At 37.2% G+C, this 19,842-nt stretch overlaps 1 protein-coding gene across 1 annotated transcript in view; it reads right to left on the bottom strand.

Moving 5' to 3' along the window:
• Positions 1 to 1,449: 1,449 nt before the first annotated feature.
• LOC150100847 (voltage-dependent calcium channel type A subunit alpha-1-like) overlaps positions 1,450 to 19,842 on the bottom strand; it is a 1,659,894-nt gene continuing 1,641,501 nt past the window's right edge. The window contains exons 46-47 of the mRNA XM_090401918.1: positions 1,899 to 2,363; positions 1,450 to 1,610 (exon numbers count right to left, since the gene is read on the bottom strand). Of these exons, the coding sequence (XP_090258044.1) occupies positions 1,450 to 1,610; positions 1,899 to 2,363 (626 nt within the window). The remainder of the gene's footprint in view (positions 1,611 to 1,898; positions 2,364 to 19,842) is intronic.

Here is a 19,842-nt window from a genome sequence, read left to right as displayed (position 1 = left end):
GGGCAAAATGTCTTTGTTCTTGTGGGAATGCTTTTCCTGGTTATCCATTGTAGGATGTGTAAAAATGAACTGTAATTGTTTTCAACATTCTGGACAGTTCCTTGCATTTATGTAGTTGCAGTTATATGGAAGTAACATATAGAATAGAGTATCAACATGATAATACAGCAAGTCATACTTACAAGGACACTGTGTCAATGATTTGATGAAGAGTGAGTGTGCAAATGTTATACTGACCAGCACAGAATTGATCTGAACTTGTATAGAAGAATTTTTTACAGACTATTTATTGGCTAAGGGGAAAGACACCAATATATCTATCTAACTTTGCTACAGATGGAGAAATTCTGTTTTTTTATGGTGAACCAGAATTTTAAAAAAAAACAGAATTTTACATTATCCATTTATCGGAACATTTACTCAAGAGCATTATATGTAATTGGCTAAATGTGGACCAATAATGTATTGAGATTTGCAAAATAAACTGTTCTTGTGAAACAGTCAGGTGTCTGGATAATTTTTGCAACATAGTGTATTTTTAAATTGTATATGTTATTCTTAACTAGCAGAAAAATACACAGCTATTCTGAAAAACCAGGCTTTTATTTTCTTATAATCAAGAAATGGTCATTAGAGAGAGACTAGGGAACAAAATCTGTAAAGGTAAAATCTGAAATATAGCAAAAAGAAAAAATATATATTTATATATATATATATATATTTATATATAATCTTATATATCTTTGTGCTTAAATCAACAAAAAAACAATGAGGCTATTAGTTTGTCAACTAATATTTTTATGCGTTGATTTAATCACACAGGTGGAAAATACAATTATCTTATATGCTATAGTCGAATCTTTAATACAAATAGAACAATAGGAAGCTTCTTTCTTCTTTTCTGTTAATCTGTACAATAGAAATCTAAGTTTTTCAAAATACTTAAAAACTGTCATTGGCAAAGATAGCCAGATGATCATCTAAATCATGTTTAAATCATGACAAAGATAAAAAGTAATTTATCTCTTACTGTATTTAATATGTCTCTTAAAGTATTTAAATGTGAATTTCTAAATTCATTTTGACAAATTATAAACCAGGATCACTAAACGGAATGTGGTGCTTCTGGGCCTGTGAATTGATAAACCAACTATCACAGCAGTAATGTGAAAGACAGGCAGAAACACCTTGGAGACATGGAAAAAAAAATGAGATGAAATATGAAGCATCCGTTAAATACTGCAGTGAAAACTTTGCCTGAAGATGAAAACAAGGAGAGCATCACAATTTGAAGTTCAAATTTCTGATATTTACAATGAAGGCTAGTGATGTTTGCCCATTATGGGCAATTTGTCCAGGGAAGGGCGTTAGTGGAAGAATAAACTTTCCGAGTTTATCCTAACCACATAAACCCTAATGGCACTGAAAGAACACAGAAAATTTGACTGGCTAGCACCAATCATCTTCATCTGATTCACTACGTCGTGGTCCCATGTGACCTGTCCTTACCCTAATAAGCTGTGGATCCTTTTCAAGTCGTTCTCTTAATCTCTCACGTTCCCGCTGTCCAGGTTTATAGCCATTAGGCAGCGTTGAAGGCAGTTGGCGAGCACCCCGGCCGATGGCTGCAGCAGCTTCAAAACTCAGCGGCTCCTGCCGGGGTATTGAAGTAGTGATGTTAGTTTGCGGATATACCTCTGCAGGGTGAGAGTCTGTAACTGTAACTGTCACTGTGGGACCACTCATTCGGCTGTTTGGCCCAAGTGTTGCTGCTGCTGTTGTGGTGGTGGTGGTAGTGGTGTTGATGATGGTGGTGGTGGTGGTGGTGGTGGTGGTAGTGGTGGTGATTGCACTAGGAGACGTCCTATCTCGCCACTGAGGTGGCATTTGTAAAGTGGGAATACGAGTTGGTGAGGCATTGACTCTGGGGAAATTTATGCTTCCAGGGGATTTATTTGGCTGTGGCACTGTAGGTGAATGGGAAACACTTGGAAAGTTAATACCCTCCATTGAATGCACATCTAGTTGTAAAGTGGAAGGCTTGTTAGGAGTAGGAGGAAGTCGTCTACCACCAGGCCGATGCTGCTGCTGTATAGGTAAACTGTGTACAGAGGAAGGACTTGGGCTCCGGGATCTTTGCTGCAAATGGGTAGTGCCATAATACTCATTCCGGGTAGGAGTTGGATGGGGACTAGGACTCCGTGATCGGCGGTCAAGGCACACTGTGTGGTAATCAGGGCTAATGCTACGGCTACGACCTGAAATGGCAGGGCTTATACGCCATGGTGAACCCTTTTCGCGATGACTTCGTGCAGGCGATCTTCCACGAACTGGCGATCCATAATTGTCTTTTCTTATCTTGGCTGTATTAAAAAGTGGAAAAAGAGAGAAAGTCAGAGTTTGAATTGTTACCTAGTTAAATGAAGGCAGAAAATATAAATGAATAAAATAATTAAGAAATTTAAGTGAGAATGGCTCAAATTTGTATTATTATAATATAAATAATGTACAGATGTACAAGTACATTATAAAGACTGAGCGGGTTCTTTGTTAAATGAACCACAAACCTTTGCTACTCATGATGTCAATGTGAATTAGGATTTTAACAGTCCTTATCTAAAAAAAAAAAGTTTTTTTAAAAAAGTTTTTTTAAAAAAGTTTTTTTTTTTAGATAAGGGCTAAAGACAAAGAAAGACAATTCCTTACTCGAGGTACTTTTTTTTTTGTCACTCCCACCCATGAAGGTTATAATAAGGAGTTTTTTTTTTAAGTGTATATTTTTTATTCATTTTTTAAACAGTCTGCACTCTAGAGCCCAATCGTGGAACTTTTTCAAGACATTTAGGTCTCCAATAAATAGGGAAGTGGCCTCATACTAGATGATGATGTTGCATCTCCCACCAAAGGACAATCACAAGCATTCATGCTCATGGCAAAATTCAAACCTACAACCTGTTGGTTGGAAAGCAGGTGCATTAACCATGCAGCTGACTTAGACAAAATGTTTCATTATTATATTATTAGTCTTCTATCGAGTCAAATACTAATTGTGGGATTGCCTCACTGTTATTTGCAATGTTCATCAAATCATGCCTGAAACTTGTTCGTTGTTTCCATATTCACCATACTATCAAGCAATGCATTCCACTCACCAACTACTATTTAACTAAAACAAAAACAAACCATTCCTCACTTTCATGCTCACATGCACAAGCATTCATGCTCATGGCAAAATTCAAACCTACAACCTGTTGGTTGGAAAGCAGGTGCATTAACCATGCAGCCAACCTAGACAAAATGTTTTATTATTATTATTAGTCTTCTATCGAGTCAAATGCTTATTGTGGCAGTGCCTCACACATTCTATATATGAATATGGAAACTGTGAGGCACTATCCAGCAATGCATTATACACTCACCAACTACTATTTAACTAAAAAAAAAAAAGAAAATTATTCCTCACTTTCTTGCTCACATTCACCTCATGCAATTTCCATGGCTAGCTTTTTGTTATCCCCTTTCTTTCCATCATCTATGAAAATATCTTTTCCATTCAGTGAAACTATAACCACTTTACATGTCAGTATTCTCCTCATTATTATGATTATATTAGCCTCAAAATTCTCCATTTCAGTATACCTCCACCAATTGTATGCAATACATCCTGTTTTTCCATCCAAATTTCAAAACTTTACATTTTGCAACACTGCATTGGTAATCCCTGAGCCTGCATAGCTCAGTCGGGATAGAAAAGACGTTGGTCAGAAACACCTGGGTTTGATTCCCGTCAATGACATGAAGAACTTTATCTGGTTTCTTTCGATGAAAGGTGAGTTAGCCGGTCTCATACGGAGGTAGGGGTTTTTTCGTCCCACAGAACAGGCAAACTGGCCCCAGGAACACACACATCTACAGACATTGGACACAGTGGGAGGCATAGGGCTAACCACCTTATCCTTGAGTTATGATTGCAAAGTCGAAGAATACTTAGAAAGGTCGTGGGCACTTAAGTGCCTATTAGGACCACTGATTGGATTACTGCATTGGTAATCCCACTCACAAGCCAACACAGTCTATTTAAATCTTCCTGTACATTCATAACATCTGCTTCACTCCTCATAGCTATCCCCAACGTTGCATCATCTGAAACAACTCCATATATCTATTTTAACTAACATCTAAAATAAATAAAAACAACACTAAAACAGGCTACCCATAACACACGACTAATGGTTTTCCTCTTCGGGAACACTGCTTTCCCTCATACACAACTACTTGCTGTTACCCACCAAATAGCCAGTTTTCTATTATGTGACCCTATTTGTCCTCCCACTTTAATTACCAATATGTCATGAAAATCTGAATATGCTAATATTATATATATCATCTCCTATCCTAATTTACGCACACACGTAGGCCTACACATTTTACCATGTAGGTATTTGGAACTGAACTGGCCCCATGAATTCGGAATCGGATTCATGGGGCCAGTTTGCCTGTTTTAGGGGAAGCAAAACCAGATTTTCTGGGTGAAAAAACCCCCTAACTCCATATTATGAGACCAGCTAACTCATCTTTGTCAAAAGTGATCAGATTCCTCGTGTCACTGATGGGAATTGACCCCAAGTCTTTCTGACCAAAGGGCTTCGTCTATACTGACTGAGCTATGGAGGCACACACACACACACACACACACACACACACACACACACACACACACACACACACACACACACACACACACACACACACACACACACACACACACACACACACACTCACAGAGGGTGGTCTGAAACATTCTCGGCCTCGACCATAGATGGCACTATCGGCAAGATTTTTTTTATCTAAGTTGGTACATTTGTCATAAGCATCCATTTGAAACTGCAAGTCATTCTATCAAGTACTTTGTTTATACAGCTGTATGAAGCAAAAGTGTTGTCTGTATCATTTGAAAAGGATAAAATTGAGTATTGTGTGGTTATAAAATTCTTTGTAAAAGAAGGTTTAATGCCAAAGGAAATTCATTTGAAGTTCATAAAAGTTCATGGGCACTCTTCTCCTTCGTTTTTGACAATTAAGAAATGGATTGCTGAGTTTAAATGTGGCCGTACCAGCCCTGAAGATGATGCACATGAAGAACGTCCAAAAAATGTAACAACACAGAAATCATTGATCAAGTGCACAATATGGTATTGGATGACTGGCGAGTCAAAGTGTGTGAAATTGCTGAGACTATAGGCATTTCAAAAGAACATGTAGGATATATTATGCAAGAAGAATTGCAAATGAAAAAGCTTTGCACAAGATGGGTGCCGTGCTTGCTCACAGCAGATCAAAAACTTGCTCGCATGAAAATCTCTGAACAATGCTTGGAGCGTTTTAACAAGAATAAAACTGATTTTGTGTATCAATTTATTACTATTGATGAGACTTGGATTGACTATTACACACCAGAATCCAAACAGCAGTTAAAACAGTGGACAGAAACCGGTTGTTCAGCACCAAAGAAGACAAAGGCGGTTCCATCAGCAGGAAAGGTCATGGCATCGGTGTTTTGGGATGCTAAAGGCATTTTGTTTATTAATTATCTTGAAAAGGGTAAAACAATAACTGGGAAATATTATTCTGATCTTTTAACCAGACTAGACAAAAAAATTCGTGAGAAAAGACCGGTTTGGAGAAGAAAGAAATCATCTTTCATCAGGATAATGCACCTGCCCACAAATGTGTTTTGGCAATGGAAAAATTAAGGGATCTGCACTGTGAATTGTTGGAACATCCACCCTATTCTCCAGATTTTGCTCCCTCTGACTTCTGTCTCTTCCCAAAATTAAACTCTTCCTCACTGGTCAGTGTTTTTCTTCGAAAGAGGTGATTGCAGCTGTAGAGTGGTATTTTGCAGATCTTACTGAGAACCACTACAGGGACAGGACAATGGCGCTGGAGCATCGCTGGAATAAATGTATTAGTCTTAAGGGAGATTATGTTGAAAAATAAAAATTATTTTGAAATTATAAATTCATTGTTTCATTGTTAGGCCAAGAACTTTTCAGACCACCCTCATAAAGCCGCCGTAGTGCAATTGGAAGAACAACAGAACATTGCGCCTTTCGACTGGAAAAGACCTAGGTTCGATTCTCGTCTTGTGACGAGGGGAATCCTTATATGGGCTTTTTCAGTTGAAGGTTAGCTGATCTCATACGGTGGTAGCAGGGTTTTTTCTCCCGGAAACTCGGATTTTTCATCCCGCGTACAGACAAATCAGCCTTCTGAACATGCAATTTACAGACAAAAAATACTATTGTTGATGGTGATGATGGGCGATACATGGCATTGATGGTAATAGTGTCGTAGTTGGAGAATTAATTAGTAGTGGAGAGGATGAGATGTATTTAGCGAAGTAGAGTAGTGTGCCCTCCCACGATGAGTCCTTGGACTCCCTGGAGGTGTCATGTAGTAATAATAATAATAGTAATAATACTAGCAAAATATCAGCAAATAAATATTAGTTATTTTCTTATCATTCTGTGTTGTCATCAATACTAATGACAACATAGAATGACAACAACAAAATAAATTAACTTATTATACTTCTCTTTAAACTCATTTACTGATGAAGCACCCACATCCACCTCTAGCAACTCATTCCACCCATTCACCACCCTCAGTGTTAGGCCAAGCCTCCAAACAAAAAACTTAGTCCTAACACCCTTGCTAACCACTTTTACACAACTTCCTATGGTGACCCCTCTTCTCTCTGTTCTTGTGCAATGTACTGAAAAAAGTCTTCAGTGTCAATCCTATAAAACCACTTTAATAACTTAAATGCTACTATCATGTTTCCTCTTTTTTTTTTTTTTTTTTAATCAATCAGCTAATTTTTGAAGCCTACACACAGCAATCTATTCCCACAGACCTGCCACTTTATTACTCACTTCTGGATCCTTGCCACATCACATTCAGAGGAAAAACTTTATAAGTGATAAGGTGTCATTTAAGGGAATATGTATTATTTAATGTTAACTCTTTCTTTTAAGGTTATACGGTGATCATCAATCATATTTATGAATTTAGGAACACAAAACACACGTGTTGAAATGATTATTTTACTAATTATTGATAAAATAATACTTGACGTTTCGACCCCTGTATTGAGGTCATCATCAGAAGGATACATGTGTATAGGGAACCAAGTTACATGCTCTTGAACTCTATAGTGATAAATTAAATCTACGCTGTTAAGTAATCTTTTTCTTAGCCTGACCTCCAGTGATAATTAAATAAAATAAAATAAAATAAAAATTGAATAAATAAATTAAAAAATAATACAAAATAAAATAAATAATAAATAGATTAAAAAAAATTAATAATTAATAAATAAAAAACTACAATAAACTCTGCTCAAGTCCTCATGTACTAAGATTCTTCTGGATTTGTACAGTTCAGATTGTTATACTATGATTTTCTTCAGTAATTGTACAGTTCAAGTTGCTATTGAATGTTAATGAAAAAAAAAAAAAAACTTCACCAAGTCTTCTTGTAGTGGGATTTTTCTTCGGCTTGTTCTGGTTACTATAAGGTTTCAAATGGGTCCTCCACATTCATGGCATGGTTAGGCCATCACTTTTGTTTCAGATTTGGGTTATGTTTGAGCATTTCACATGCTACTTTAAATTTCCTCTCAAACCAGGTTTTGGTGTGGTATAGGGACTTTGTATTTTTCCAATCAATTCTGTGATATGTTTGGAGTGCATGGTGAGAAAGGCCAGTTTTTCCAAAATGGAGGTATTTAATATGTCATTTGTGTTTGTCCTTCCTAATTGGGATGGTTTGCCCTGTTTCCCCTATGTATGGTAGGTTACATGTGCATTGTATTTTGTATACCCCTGGGTGGGCTAGGTGTGGAAGAGGATCTTTGGAAGAACTGAGTAGGTGTCTTAATTTTGTAGGGGGTTTAAAGGTGGTTTTGAGGTTGTATTTGTGTAGTGTTCTGTCTATTTTTTTGGAAATGTCTCTAACATAAGTTATGGCAATAGCATTCTTGAAATCTTTTTTGTTTATTCTAGTATCTCTATGGAGGATCTTGTGAATAGTTTTTTTACTGTATCCATTTTTTATAAATGTATGGTTGATTATCTTGTATTCCTGGTTTAGAGCTTGTTCATTTGAACAAATAGTTTGAGCTCTGTGTTTAAGGGTGCTTATGACACCTAGTTTTTGTGTACTGGTACTGGTGTGGGTGTGTGTGGGTTTGCAGTAGACTGAGAAGGAGAGACAGCCTGAGGGAAGACGTGACGAGTGTGTCTAGGAACGGAAGAGAGTTGTTTTTTTTTTCTATTTCAATGGTGAATTGGATGCATTTGTGTTGTTTGTTCAGGTGGCTAAGGAATGTATTTAGTGTTTGTCAGCTGTAGGGCCAAATGGAGAAAATATCGTCGACGTATCTGAGCCAAATTTTAAAATATGCATGGAAACATCCTGTATACTAAATTCAAACAAAAACTAAACAGCAACCTAAACAAAATGGAAAAATTGGCCCTTAAATCCCTAAAAAATAACCAGGACATTATTATCACAAAAGCAGATAAAGGGAATGCCACTGTCATTTTAGACCAGGAAACTTACATAGAGAAAATAAACCATTTGGTATCAGACCACAACACCTACCAAATGATAACCTACAACCCCACAACATTGAATTAATTAAATCTGTTAACACATGGCCGGAAGAAACAACAAAAAAACTAATACCTCATTATGCCTGCGTGCCCAGAATCTATGGCCTGCCAAAAATACACAAAGCAGACACACCACTATGTCCGATTGTTGAAGGAATCGACAACCCAACACTTGGTGAAGTGTTTCCCCCCCCCCCTTAACATTCGATCGCAACTTGAACTGTACAATTCCTGAAGAAATCCATAGCATAACTGTACAAATCCAGAAGAATCTTAGTACATGAGGACTTTAGCAGAGTTTATTGTAGTTTTTTATTTATTTTATTTATTAATTATTAATTTTTTTAAATCTATTTATTTTATTTTATTTTAAAATTTTTTTTTTTCAATTTTTATTTTATTTTATTTAATTATTGCTAGAGGTCAGGCTAAGAAAAAGATTAATTAACATCATAGATTTAATTATTTTTTTTTATTTATTAATTATGTAACATCTCCAGGAAGTCCAAAGACTCATCAAGGGAGGGCACCTACTCTACAACTTTCCATCTCTACTACTCCAACAACCGCAACTACCTTCATCATTTACACCAATACCATCTACCGCCGACCACCACAAGTATTTTCACTAACATCCATGCCCACGGCGGGATTTGAACCTGCAGCCCTTTGGCTGGAAAGTGGATATGCTAACCACTTGGCCAAGCCGCCGGTAATTTACCGGTATAGAGTGCAAGAGCATGTAGCTTGGTTCCCTATACACATGTATCCTTCTGATGATGATCTCAATACAGTAGTCGAAATGTCAAGTATTATTTTATTAATAATTAGTAAAATAATAATTTCAACACGTGTTATTTTATTTAATTATCACTAGAGGTCAGGCTAAGAAAAAGATGAATTAACAGCATAGATTTAATTATTTTTTTTATTTATTAATTACGTAACATCTCCAGGGAGTCCAAAGACTCATCGAGGGAGGGCACCTACTCTACAACTTTCCAACTCTACCACTCCAACAACCTTCATCATCTACACCAATGACATCTACTGCTGACCACCAAGTATTTTCACTAACATCCATGTCCACGGCGAGATTCGAACCTGCTGCCTTTTGGCTGGAAAGTGGATACGCTAACCACTCGGCCAACCAGGCCGCCGGTAATTTACTATAGAGTGCAAGAGCATGTAGCTTGGTTCCCTATACACATATATCCTTCTGATGATGATCTCAATACAGTGGTCGAAACGTCAAGTATTATTTTATTAATAATTAGTAAAATAATAATTTCAACACATGTGTTTTGTGTCCCTAAATTCATAAGTATTTATTATTATTATTATTATTATTAAACAAGACCTCATGGAGTCAAAGACTCATCTAGGAGGTCCTTTTATCTCACACACATCTCATCATACCGGGTCTTAAACACATTCAAACTCCTTGCAGACACCACACTCTCAGGCAAGGCATTCCAATCATTCACAACTCTGCACGAAAAAAAACCTGCCTCTCACTCCCCTACTCACACCCTCTTTATACAGTTTCCAGGCATGACCTCTGGTTCTCCCCTGATCTCCCACTATTCTCTGTAGAATTTTCACAAGAAGTTTTAAAATGGATAGTTTTTTTATATTGGAAATGGTATGACCAGTGAGGGGAAGAAAGGATGCTTGCTAGCTGTTTTGCTAATTTATAGCATGGGGAATCTATCTACTATAGATTTTAGGGGGAGGGAATTGGGTTTGTGTATTTTTGCTAATCTGTATATTGGGAGTTGGGGGGGGGTGGACAAAATCCGAAGGGTTTGAGTCTTTTTGTGATTTCAGGAGACCAGTAAGAAACTTTTTTGAGGAGACTTTTTTCAATTTTTTTTTCTGAGATTTGGTGGGATCATAATCTAATGGTCCATATGTAGAGCATTCTCTGAGATGATGTCTGTTTTTCTGTTGTATTTACTGGTATTAAGAATAAGTAGCACTTCCTTTATCAGCTCTGGTGATGACTATACTACTATCTTTGCATAGTTTCTTGAGGGCACGAGTTGGCAAGATCAGTGCTTCCCAAACTTATGGATGTAAAGGTAAAATTAAAATATTCCACAGCCCCCACAGAAAAAAAAAAATCGTAATACAGACATATATTATTATAATATTTATTGTATTTATATTCAATACAAAACATACACAGCTAATATTGCAAAAATAAAATGCAAATATTACATTTTTAGCATCTTACATACACATTTGACATGGCACACACTTGGTCTTAATAAAAGTTTTCATTACTTTACGCCCCCCCCCCTCAACAAAACTAATGGCCCCCAAGGGGGCTGCTGCCCACAGTTTGGGAAGCGCGGGGCAAGATGATAGAGTTCTTTTAAGAGGCAAATATTGAGAAAGAATGCTGGCGATGTCAGGAGCTAAATTATGGATATCACATTTGTTGATGAACATTAGGTTTAGTGCTGGTACTTGCTTTAGAGCAACAGCAAAATTATGGCTGAGACTAAGGGCACTGAAAGAAGCAGTGCTAAACCTTTTTTGGTGACATGTTAACTACTGTATGAAGAGTTGAACTAGAGGTATGGGTTTAGAATCCAGATAACTATTATACTGTTTGATGTGTTTATTTATTTTGTATTCTTAAGAATTCTTTCTGAGCAGAGACTTCTGAAAGTTCAATGTTTAGAATAGCTGAGAGCACTGATTGCAATGAGCTGATGGCTGTGTTGGTAGCAGCAAGGACTAAGACGAAATATTGGAAGAAATAATATTTTTAATCCTTTCTTAGTTCTGTTTCAATGCATTAAGCCTCTAACATGAGTTTTTCTCAACCCTTTAGCCTTAACACATGAAAAAAAAGTATAAGGGGGGAATGGAGAGGAGCTGCATGATCAATATAAGACTCAGGCCAGGAAAGTGATTAACATGGTAAGGGAAAAAAAAAAAAAAAAAAAAAAATTGAAAATGAGAAGAGATTAGTCCTGAAATCCAAGGAACATTTGAAGGAATTATTTTGTTATTTGGCCAGAAGGAGAAGAAATGATCGTGGAAGAATGAGTGTTAGATGAAAATAGGAGTAGAGTGACTGATAAAGAAGACATAGAGTTAATGTATAAATCATTCAATTATTAAATCATAATGATTTAATAATTGCTGGCCTAGTTGGCCGAGTGGTTAGCGTATCCGCTCTCCAGCCAAAAGGCTGCGGGTTCGAATCCTGCCATGGGTATGGATGCTTGTGATTGTGAAAATACTAGTGGTGGTGGGCGGTAGATGGCTTTTGTGTGGTTCGTGGATTGAGTGGTGGAGACAGAGTTGTAGAGTAGGTGCCCTTCATCGATGAGTCTTTGGATTCCTTGGAGGTGTTAAGTAATAATAATAATCACTTTATTGGGTATTTCATTCTGAGAAAAAAAAAAAAAGAAGTTTTATTACTAGAGGGATGGGGATCAAGGTTTGTAAGTGCAAGAGGACAGTTGTTTCAAATACTAAGCACTATGGATGTTAATAAGCCAATGGGACTGGATGGGATTTCACAATGTGTTTTAAGAGAATGTGCTAAGGAACTTACAGCTTCATTGACTTAGCTTTTCAGTGAGAGTCTGGCTACAGGAAAGGTGCCCAAGGAGTGGAAGTAGGATAAGATAATGCCATTGCATAAAGGTAGTGGTAGAATGAAAGTGTCAAGCTATAGAACAGTTTGTATTTCTTCTGTAGCTGTTAAGATTTTGGAGAAATTAGTAAGAAATTGTATACACCATTGGACAGATAAGGGTGATGTTATCTGTGAGAGTTAGTATGAATTTGTTAAGGGGTGCTCTTGTGTTAGTAATCTAACTGCTTTTTATAACAAGAGCAGTTGATGAGGGAAAGGCATATACTGCCATTTTTTATTTTATTTTACAAAGGCATTTGACAGGGTGCCACACGATAAGCTAATATGTAAGTTACTGCATGAATTTAGATATCAGTTTAGTGAATTGGATTGGGGATTGGCTTCTGTCAGAGTTGTGTACAAGGGAATGGTACGAAGGAAGCAGAAGGTTAAAAGTGAGATTCATATTGTTTTCTCTTTATATCAATGACATTGTCAGTGGATTGCAGGGAGATATTCAGTTGTTTGCAAATAATATGAAGCCGGGAAAAGTTATTGGTAATAGTGCTGATGTGATAGCCCTTCAAGAGGATCTGAACAAGCTGGACAGATGGGTAAATGAATGGAGATTTCAGTTTAATGCATCTAAATATAATGTCTTGAAGTTTGGGATTCATTGATGGGAGGCTGCATTCTCTGTTGGAGGAACTGTACTAGAGGAAGTGGAGGGCAAGGGACCTTGGGGATGATGATTGATAGAAACTTGAAGTTTCTATCAGCTGAAGGGAGTCATATCACAAATATTTTGGGTAAGCCAAAATATTGCTGCAATAATGAGAATGATGCTAACCAGCAGTGATGATTCCATTGTATAAAGCTTTGATCAGATCACGCCTGGATTGTTGTTCTCAGATTTGGTTGCCAGGTTTAGAAGGGGATCAACTAGCCTATGAGTGGGTGCAAAGGTGGGTAACAAAAATAATATCAGGACTGTACAATGCTAGCTATGAGGGTAGACTGAGGGCATGAAGACTGCAGAGTTTGGTAGATAGAAGAGGAGGGCAAGGACAAGTTGGCCATTCCTGGAGGTTATTACAAATGCAAGTGTTGAGTAAGAAGGTGAGGAGTGGTTTTTTGCATGAAAGGGGTTGGACTATGGAATGCATAGCCTGATAAGGTAGTGAGAGAGCACAAATGATGAATGAGTTTAAGGAATGGTATGACAGACTTTGTATTGTTTAAGATGGGCCTCTCATGATAATTATAATAATATAGCCTTACCCAAATGGATGGACCCACTAGCATTTACATGGATAGTTTTGTGACCAAACAATTTCTGATTTCATAACTTAATAAAGGTAATAGCATGTACAATGAATAGCCTACTTAGAATCCAATAGCTAATACTGCTATTGCTATCCAGGGCAACTTGGAAAAAAATAGCCCAAATATGAAGGAAATATTAACTTCACCAGTAAACTAAATTAATCTAAATACTTAACCAAGAGTAAAAGAAAAATCAAGGCATGAGTGTTGTCAGGGCCAGTCCGAGAGGGTATCTGATGCCCCTAGACAAAGAAAATTTAGGCGTCCCTATACATTGTCTCTCTATACATATATTTTGTCATATTCACACAAACATAAGCCCCGAAGTCTTAGTGCCCCTAGGTGATTGACTAGGTTCGTCTAATGATAAAACCGGCCCCGAGTGTTGTACAGCAATTCATTCATAAAAGGTGTGATCGATGAGAGTTTGACAAAATCATGTTTTCCTGGAGCAAAAATTAATGATATTAGTGAGGCTATTAGAGCACAAAAGGGTAGGTTGAAAGAAATGATCATAGTGGCTGGAATGAACAGTTTAAAAGGAGAAAAAATTTGGCATTAGAGAGGACATGAAAGAATTGCTGGAAGTACCAAAAGAAAAGAGTGAGAGAGTTAAGATAGTGAGTCTGTTGCTGCAGTATGACAGAGTAGAGCTGAGAAGGAGGGCTAAATTAGTGAATGACAATGCGTAGGCTATGCAGGAGGAGTGGTGTAAAGTTTGTGGATGTGTGGAGTGAGTTTGAGATGAAAGGACTTACAAGAAGGATGGTTTGCATCTGAAGGGATTTGATGTTCAGAGATTGGAGAAAGTGTTGTTGAATAAAGTGAAACCGTAGAATCAGGGGAACTAGAGCTTTTATGGGGGGGGGTGTGCTGTTGAGTGAATACGCAGACAGCAGTGAGGCAGTTGAGTGTAAGAATGTGTATAATATGCCTAAGTTAGTACCACTGGTAACAAACCAGATGGGATAGTTAGTATAAAGCATCAGAATAGCAGTGGGCCTAAGGGGCTTTTACACTTTATGTACATTAATGCCAGGATCATTTGAAACGAGGAATTTTTGGCATTGGTTGGCTCATCCTGGCCAAAAGTTATTGGCATTAGTGCGAAATGGCTAACAGAAGATGATATAGCTAGTGGGATAGAATGTGAAGGGTATAGTATGTTCAGAGAAGATAGAAAGAAAAGAATGGGGCGAGGAGTGTTATTGATAATAGCTGATGAAATGTATCCAAAGCATGGCCCCCAGAAGGGTAGGGCTGACAGGGCTCTAGTCTGGGGGTCCGGAATTAGGGGGGGTATCTTGTTGAGTCGGCCAGTTAAGTGAGACTACCCAAAGAGAAAAAGAAACTTCATAAAATAAGAATGAATATGTGTTGAGAGGGACTACTAGATTTTGCAATCGTTTCCAACCCATTATCCATCTTTTCAGACTTATGGTTACGCTTCTGAACTTCTCATTTGAAAGGATTTACTTTAGTTTTCGCTTTTCGTTTGCAAGTCTTGCTTTCTATGCATGCCATCGTTTCAATGCCGATGCTGCCCTGATGTTACCAGCACACTACCCTGCCGGTGCGTATGCTATGGATGCTGAGAGAATTTTATTTTAATCATAAAAGAGAAAGCTTTATTTGATAGTTTTAGTTGGCTAAGTTGATCTCAAGAAACTGAAAATTTTCTACAAAATTCTTTATTTGAGAAGAATTTGTCTTATTTGAATTAAAATTTTGCTAGTTAGTAAGTAAAAGAAAATATAAAGCTTTTTTAGTTATGATTTTTTTGTATGAAACAAACTTAATTTTTTTTTCCAGATCATACAAATTTGAGATATTAAAAATATTTAAATAAATTGCTTTCAAGCAAGCAAAGATATTCTAGTTAAAATAAATAAAACCCCAATGTCTGATTCAAAGTACAAACATAAGTCCGGAGCTCAGAAGAGGAAACTTAAATCCGAGAGAGAGAGAGAGAATCGAAAGCATCACGAGGTCGTCAATTCATAGCCAAATTTTTAAAATCTGAAAATGAAAAGGACATAGTTCCCAGTACTGATCATAGTGAAGGTGATGATAATGTTTGTGACATTGAAATCCAAACAGAATATGAGTGTCAAATCGAAACTCATAAAGCAGTCGAAAGTCAAGCGAACCTCTTGCAACGGAAGAAAAGGCTGCAAGTGAAAAACTTGCAGGAGGAGTGACTATGGAAGAATATGATACAGTTGATGCTTCAGTTGCAGGCCCTGTTGAAAAATCTGATATAAAATATGATGACCCTAGTATTTGGCTTAGAGTAATCTCAAACAATATGCGGCAAGAGACAGTACGAACTATCAGCTTTCAAGAATTCCAAAAGATTTATAAGGAATTGCCAAGAGATCTTAATGGTATGAAATTTCAAGATTTTTTGCTCTATATGAAAACGAAAGATGAAAGAACAGGAGAACCTTTTCCAAGAGAATGGTTAACATTGTGTGTATCAAAAGAAAATCTTTGTCTACCATGTCGTATTTTTTGCAACTCTAATAACAAAAACTTAAGCAGTTTAGCCCAAGAAGGATTTTCGCTTAGAAATAAGCATTGGAAAAAGTTGTATGGTATGTTGCCTCTTCACAAAAATAGTGCCGAACACAGAAAACAATATCTGGCTTGGAAATCCCTTTTGCAGTCATTGAAAGGACATGGAATCGATAAAGACTTACAACTACAAATTCAATATGAAACAAATAAGTGGAGAGCACTTCTGCAATGAATTGTAGATGTAATGTTATTTTTATCATCCAGAGTTTAGCATTTCAAGGAGAGAACATGAAGATTGGAGATGTTCATAATGGGAATTTCTTAGGTATATTAGATATAGGCAAGAACGACTTAATCCCCTAGCAATTTTGTACATTGAAAATGATTTGGCTAAGCTTTTGTGTTATCATTTAAACTAATTGATCCTAAACCCTGTACAGCAATGTGTTGTCCTTAACCTGAGCAACAGGTAGGGGCCTGCCAAAAATTCTGGCCTGGGGGTGCACTTCAGGATGTGGGGCCCTGATCCAAAGAGAGTAGAAGTTCAACTCAGGCCAGTGAAAATAGCACATTTGAGGCTATCTGGTGTGAGATTGAAGCCAGCAGAACAAAATGTACAGTTGGATGCTGCTATAGAACAGGGAATAGAAAAGATGATGGAGATAATACACATCGGCAAATAGAACGAGTGGAGAATAGGTTATTGCATCAGAGAATTTGTCTATAACAAATACGACCACATGTCTGGGAGGTGGCAAAATGTGTGGAATTTTCAGTTAAGACAGGATATATGTGGAATTACAGGGCTGGTATGACAGGCTTAAGGGGTTACTTGGATTGGTGCATTGGCATGTAAAACTGCAAGTGTTGGATGTTGATAGTGCATGGTAAGTGATAAAGGAGTGTTTGAGGGAGGCAATCGCAGACGGCATACCTAGAGCCAGAAGAGTAAATCAAGTGGGAGTTAAATGGATGAATATCATCATCAAGCTGGAGCTACCAAAAAAAGAAACAACTGTGGAGGGAATTTAAGGAAAAATGTGACCTGCAGGAACATGAACAGTACAAGGTACAGACCAGAAGGGTAACTGGTGTGGTAAGATAGTCAATAGCAGAGTATGAAAGGAAGTTAGCAGTGCAGGCTAAAGAGAATCCTAAACAGTTCTTTTGATATGCTGCAAGTAAAAGAATGTGTAGGGCAGAATAATTTTAATGAATGCTGATGGTAGGGAAGTAACTGAATCAGTCGAAATAGTAGAATTACTAAGTGAACACTTTGCAAGAGTATATCATCCAGGTGGTGATACTGTAGGAATGAGAGAAAAATTTCCTATGCCAATCTGCTGGAGGATGTGAAACAGAGAAGGATGCCAGACATTATCAAATGCTTGTAAGTAAGGGCTACTGATAACACTGCCATCAACTGCTTTTTCGTGTTAACTAAGCAGATTAGATCACATAGCAGAAATAGATTAAATTCTATTGCTTGACCTGATACTCCATACACCTGTGTGGTTTTAATTATGTATCTCATTCCCACTTTGAGCCTGTTATTAATAATACGGAAAAATATCTTGCAGTCAGTATTGGATAGAGAAATAGGTCTCCAGCTGCTGATTAAGGTGTGAACTCTATTAGGTTTTGGAATGAGGACAGTATGGCTTGCTACAAGTTCACTTGGTATGTATCCTGATGAGAGAAAAGAATTAAGATAAAGTTCTATCCCTATCCCATCAGGTCCTGGGGATTTTCTTGTCTGGCGTTCTTTATAGGTTGTGGTAACTTCAGATGCTGTAATGGATCTGTCAACCCATCTTGGATATGAACAGGAAAGCCATTAATGTTCCAAGAGTTATAATTTCCAACAGTAGTACTACTGTATTCAAATAGATTTTTGTAGTGTTTTTGAAAGGAGTCAAGGATGTCTTGAGTGGTGGACATGTCTTCTCCATTAACACAGATTTGAGTTATAATCCTTTCTTTGCGAAATTTTGTGAATTGTCTATTGAAGAATGCAGCTGAAGGGCTATCTGCTAAAGTGCTACTGTATTCTTTTAAAATTTCTTTCTTCTACTTGTTTCTGCCTTTCCAGTTCTATCTCTATGTTAATGTTTCTAATGATGTTGCTATATTCTATACTATTACGTTGGTTTGTTACGAACCAGCTTCTCTCTTTATACAGGTCTTTCAACTTTTTCCTTTGGACAAAAGCCTGTTCCTTTCCCCCATCCCATCGTATTCTGCTTTACTACTTATTTGAATTTTAACCAAATATCCTAATTCCTGGTAACATTATTCCAATTTGAACAGAGGGTCTAGAATTTGGTTGAAAAGATCAACGGCAAATTTGGTGGAAGTCTCCATGGTCCAGAACAGATCATATTGAAAACTCCACATTAGACAAAATAGGAAGACATCCAGGAATGGAAAAGTGGGATACACACAGTTAAAAACATGTCTCTAAAAATTGGTACTTGTATCGATCGAATTTATATCTCTTGTTCCCTTAGAAATAGGATAATTCAGATAAAACATCTTGACATCAACATGTCAGATCAATAATCCAGTTCTACTTAAGTATCCTATTTATAAGGGAAGAAGAGATATAAATTCGATCAATACGAGTACCAATACCTCGATTCATTTATGTATTTGCCTGGAGATTAGGATTGCGAATCCTCCATATGTCTACTAGTTGAGCATTGTCGAGACATGTTTTTAACTGTGCATATACTACTTTTCCACTCCTGGGGGTGACCTCCTATTTTGTCTAATGTGGGGTTTTCAATACAATTCCAGTCTACAGCTGCTATGATGTAGTGGGCACGATATAAATATGGCTCCAATTCCTGGAAGAATTTCCATCTAACTGTTCCATTGCATGGAGCATAAACATTTATAAACCTTATTACACATCCGCAGTATTACCAGTTTATTGTCAAGATTCTCCCTTCTGCATCCCTTTTGAATATTATAGAATGACGCAAGGAGGGGGGGGGGGGTCAAGAATAAGAACTCCTACTCCAGCCCTTTAAATCTTCCAAAGCTCCAATAAGAAAGTGGATATCTGTGGTCTCATTAGCGGGAGCCAGACCCAGAGGTAATACTAAAGTTCTTAAAAGAACTGGGAGATGGACTGAGTCCTTAACTCTTTATCCCATCATCTGAATGAAGAAAATCTGTGTGGAGGTGTTATTGAGCTAAAAGCTCTAGTCATGGCTGGGTAACAGCAATAGCCGAGCCTCAGTTAAAACTTCATTGGCTACAGCATTGCCATTCGTTATCCTGGATAGTCTCTATCAACCCGGTAATACTAAAGTTCAAGTAATGCAGAAGTCATATTTTCATATACGAGTAGCCAAAAGGTGTCATACCTTATTATTAAAATACTCTGGATTAGAGAAAGATGTGAGAAGTTTTTCCATTTGGTTATACTATAAATTAAAGATACCAAGAAATTATATACTTGATTGAAATATGACTTCTGCACTACCAGACTGATTTCAACCTTTATTGATGAGATCTCAATATGGGTTGAAATCAGTCTGGTAGTGACCCTTCCCATAATGCATAGCATTATACATGTCCACATGGAGATGTGCTTTGCATTATGGGATACTAAAGCAAGTATGTGAAGTCATTAGCTTCTTTACACGAGTTGCTCCAGTCCTGAAAATAGTTCAGGCACAAACTTGCTTGCTTACACTTGGATAA

This window comes from Typopeltis vanoorti, chromosome 12 (genome assembly GCF_054136105.1).
Source record: "Typopeltis vanoorti isolate ZY-2024b chromosome 12, IOZ_Tvanoo_1.0, whole genome shotgun sequence".
NCBI classification, from domain to species: Eukaryota; Metazoa; Arthropoda; class Arachnida; order Uropygi; family Thelyphonidae; genus Typopeltis; species Typopeltis vanoorti.
This window is presented reverse-complemented; position numbering and strand designations above follow the sequence as displayed.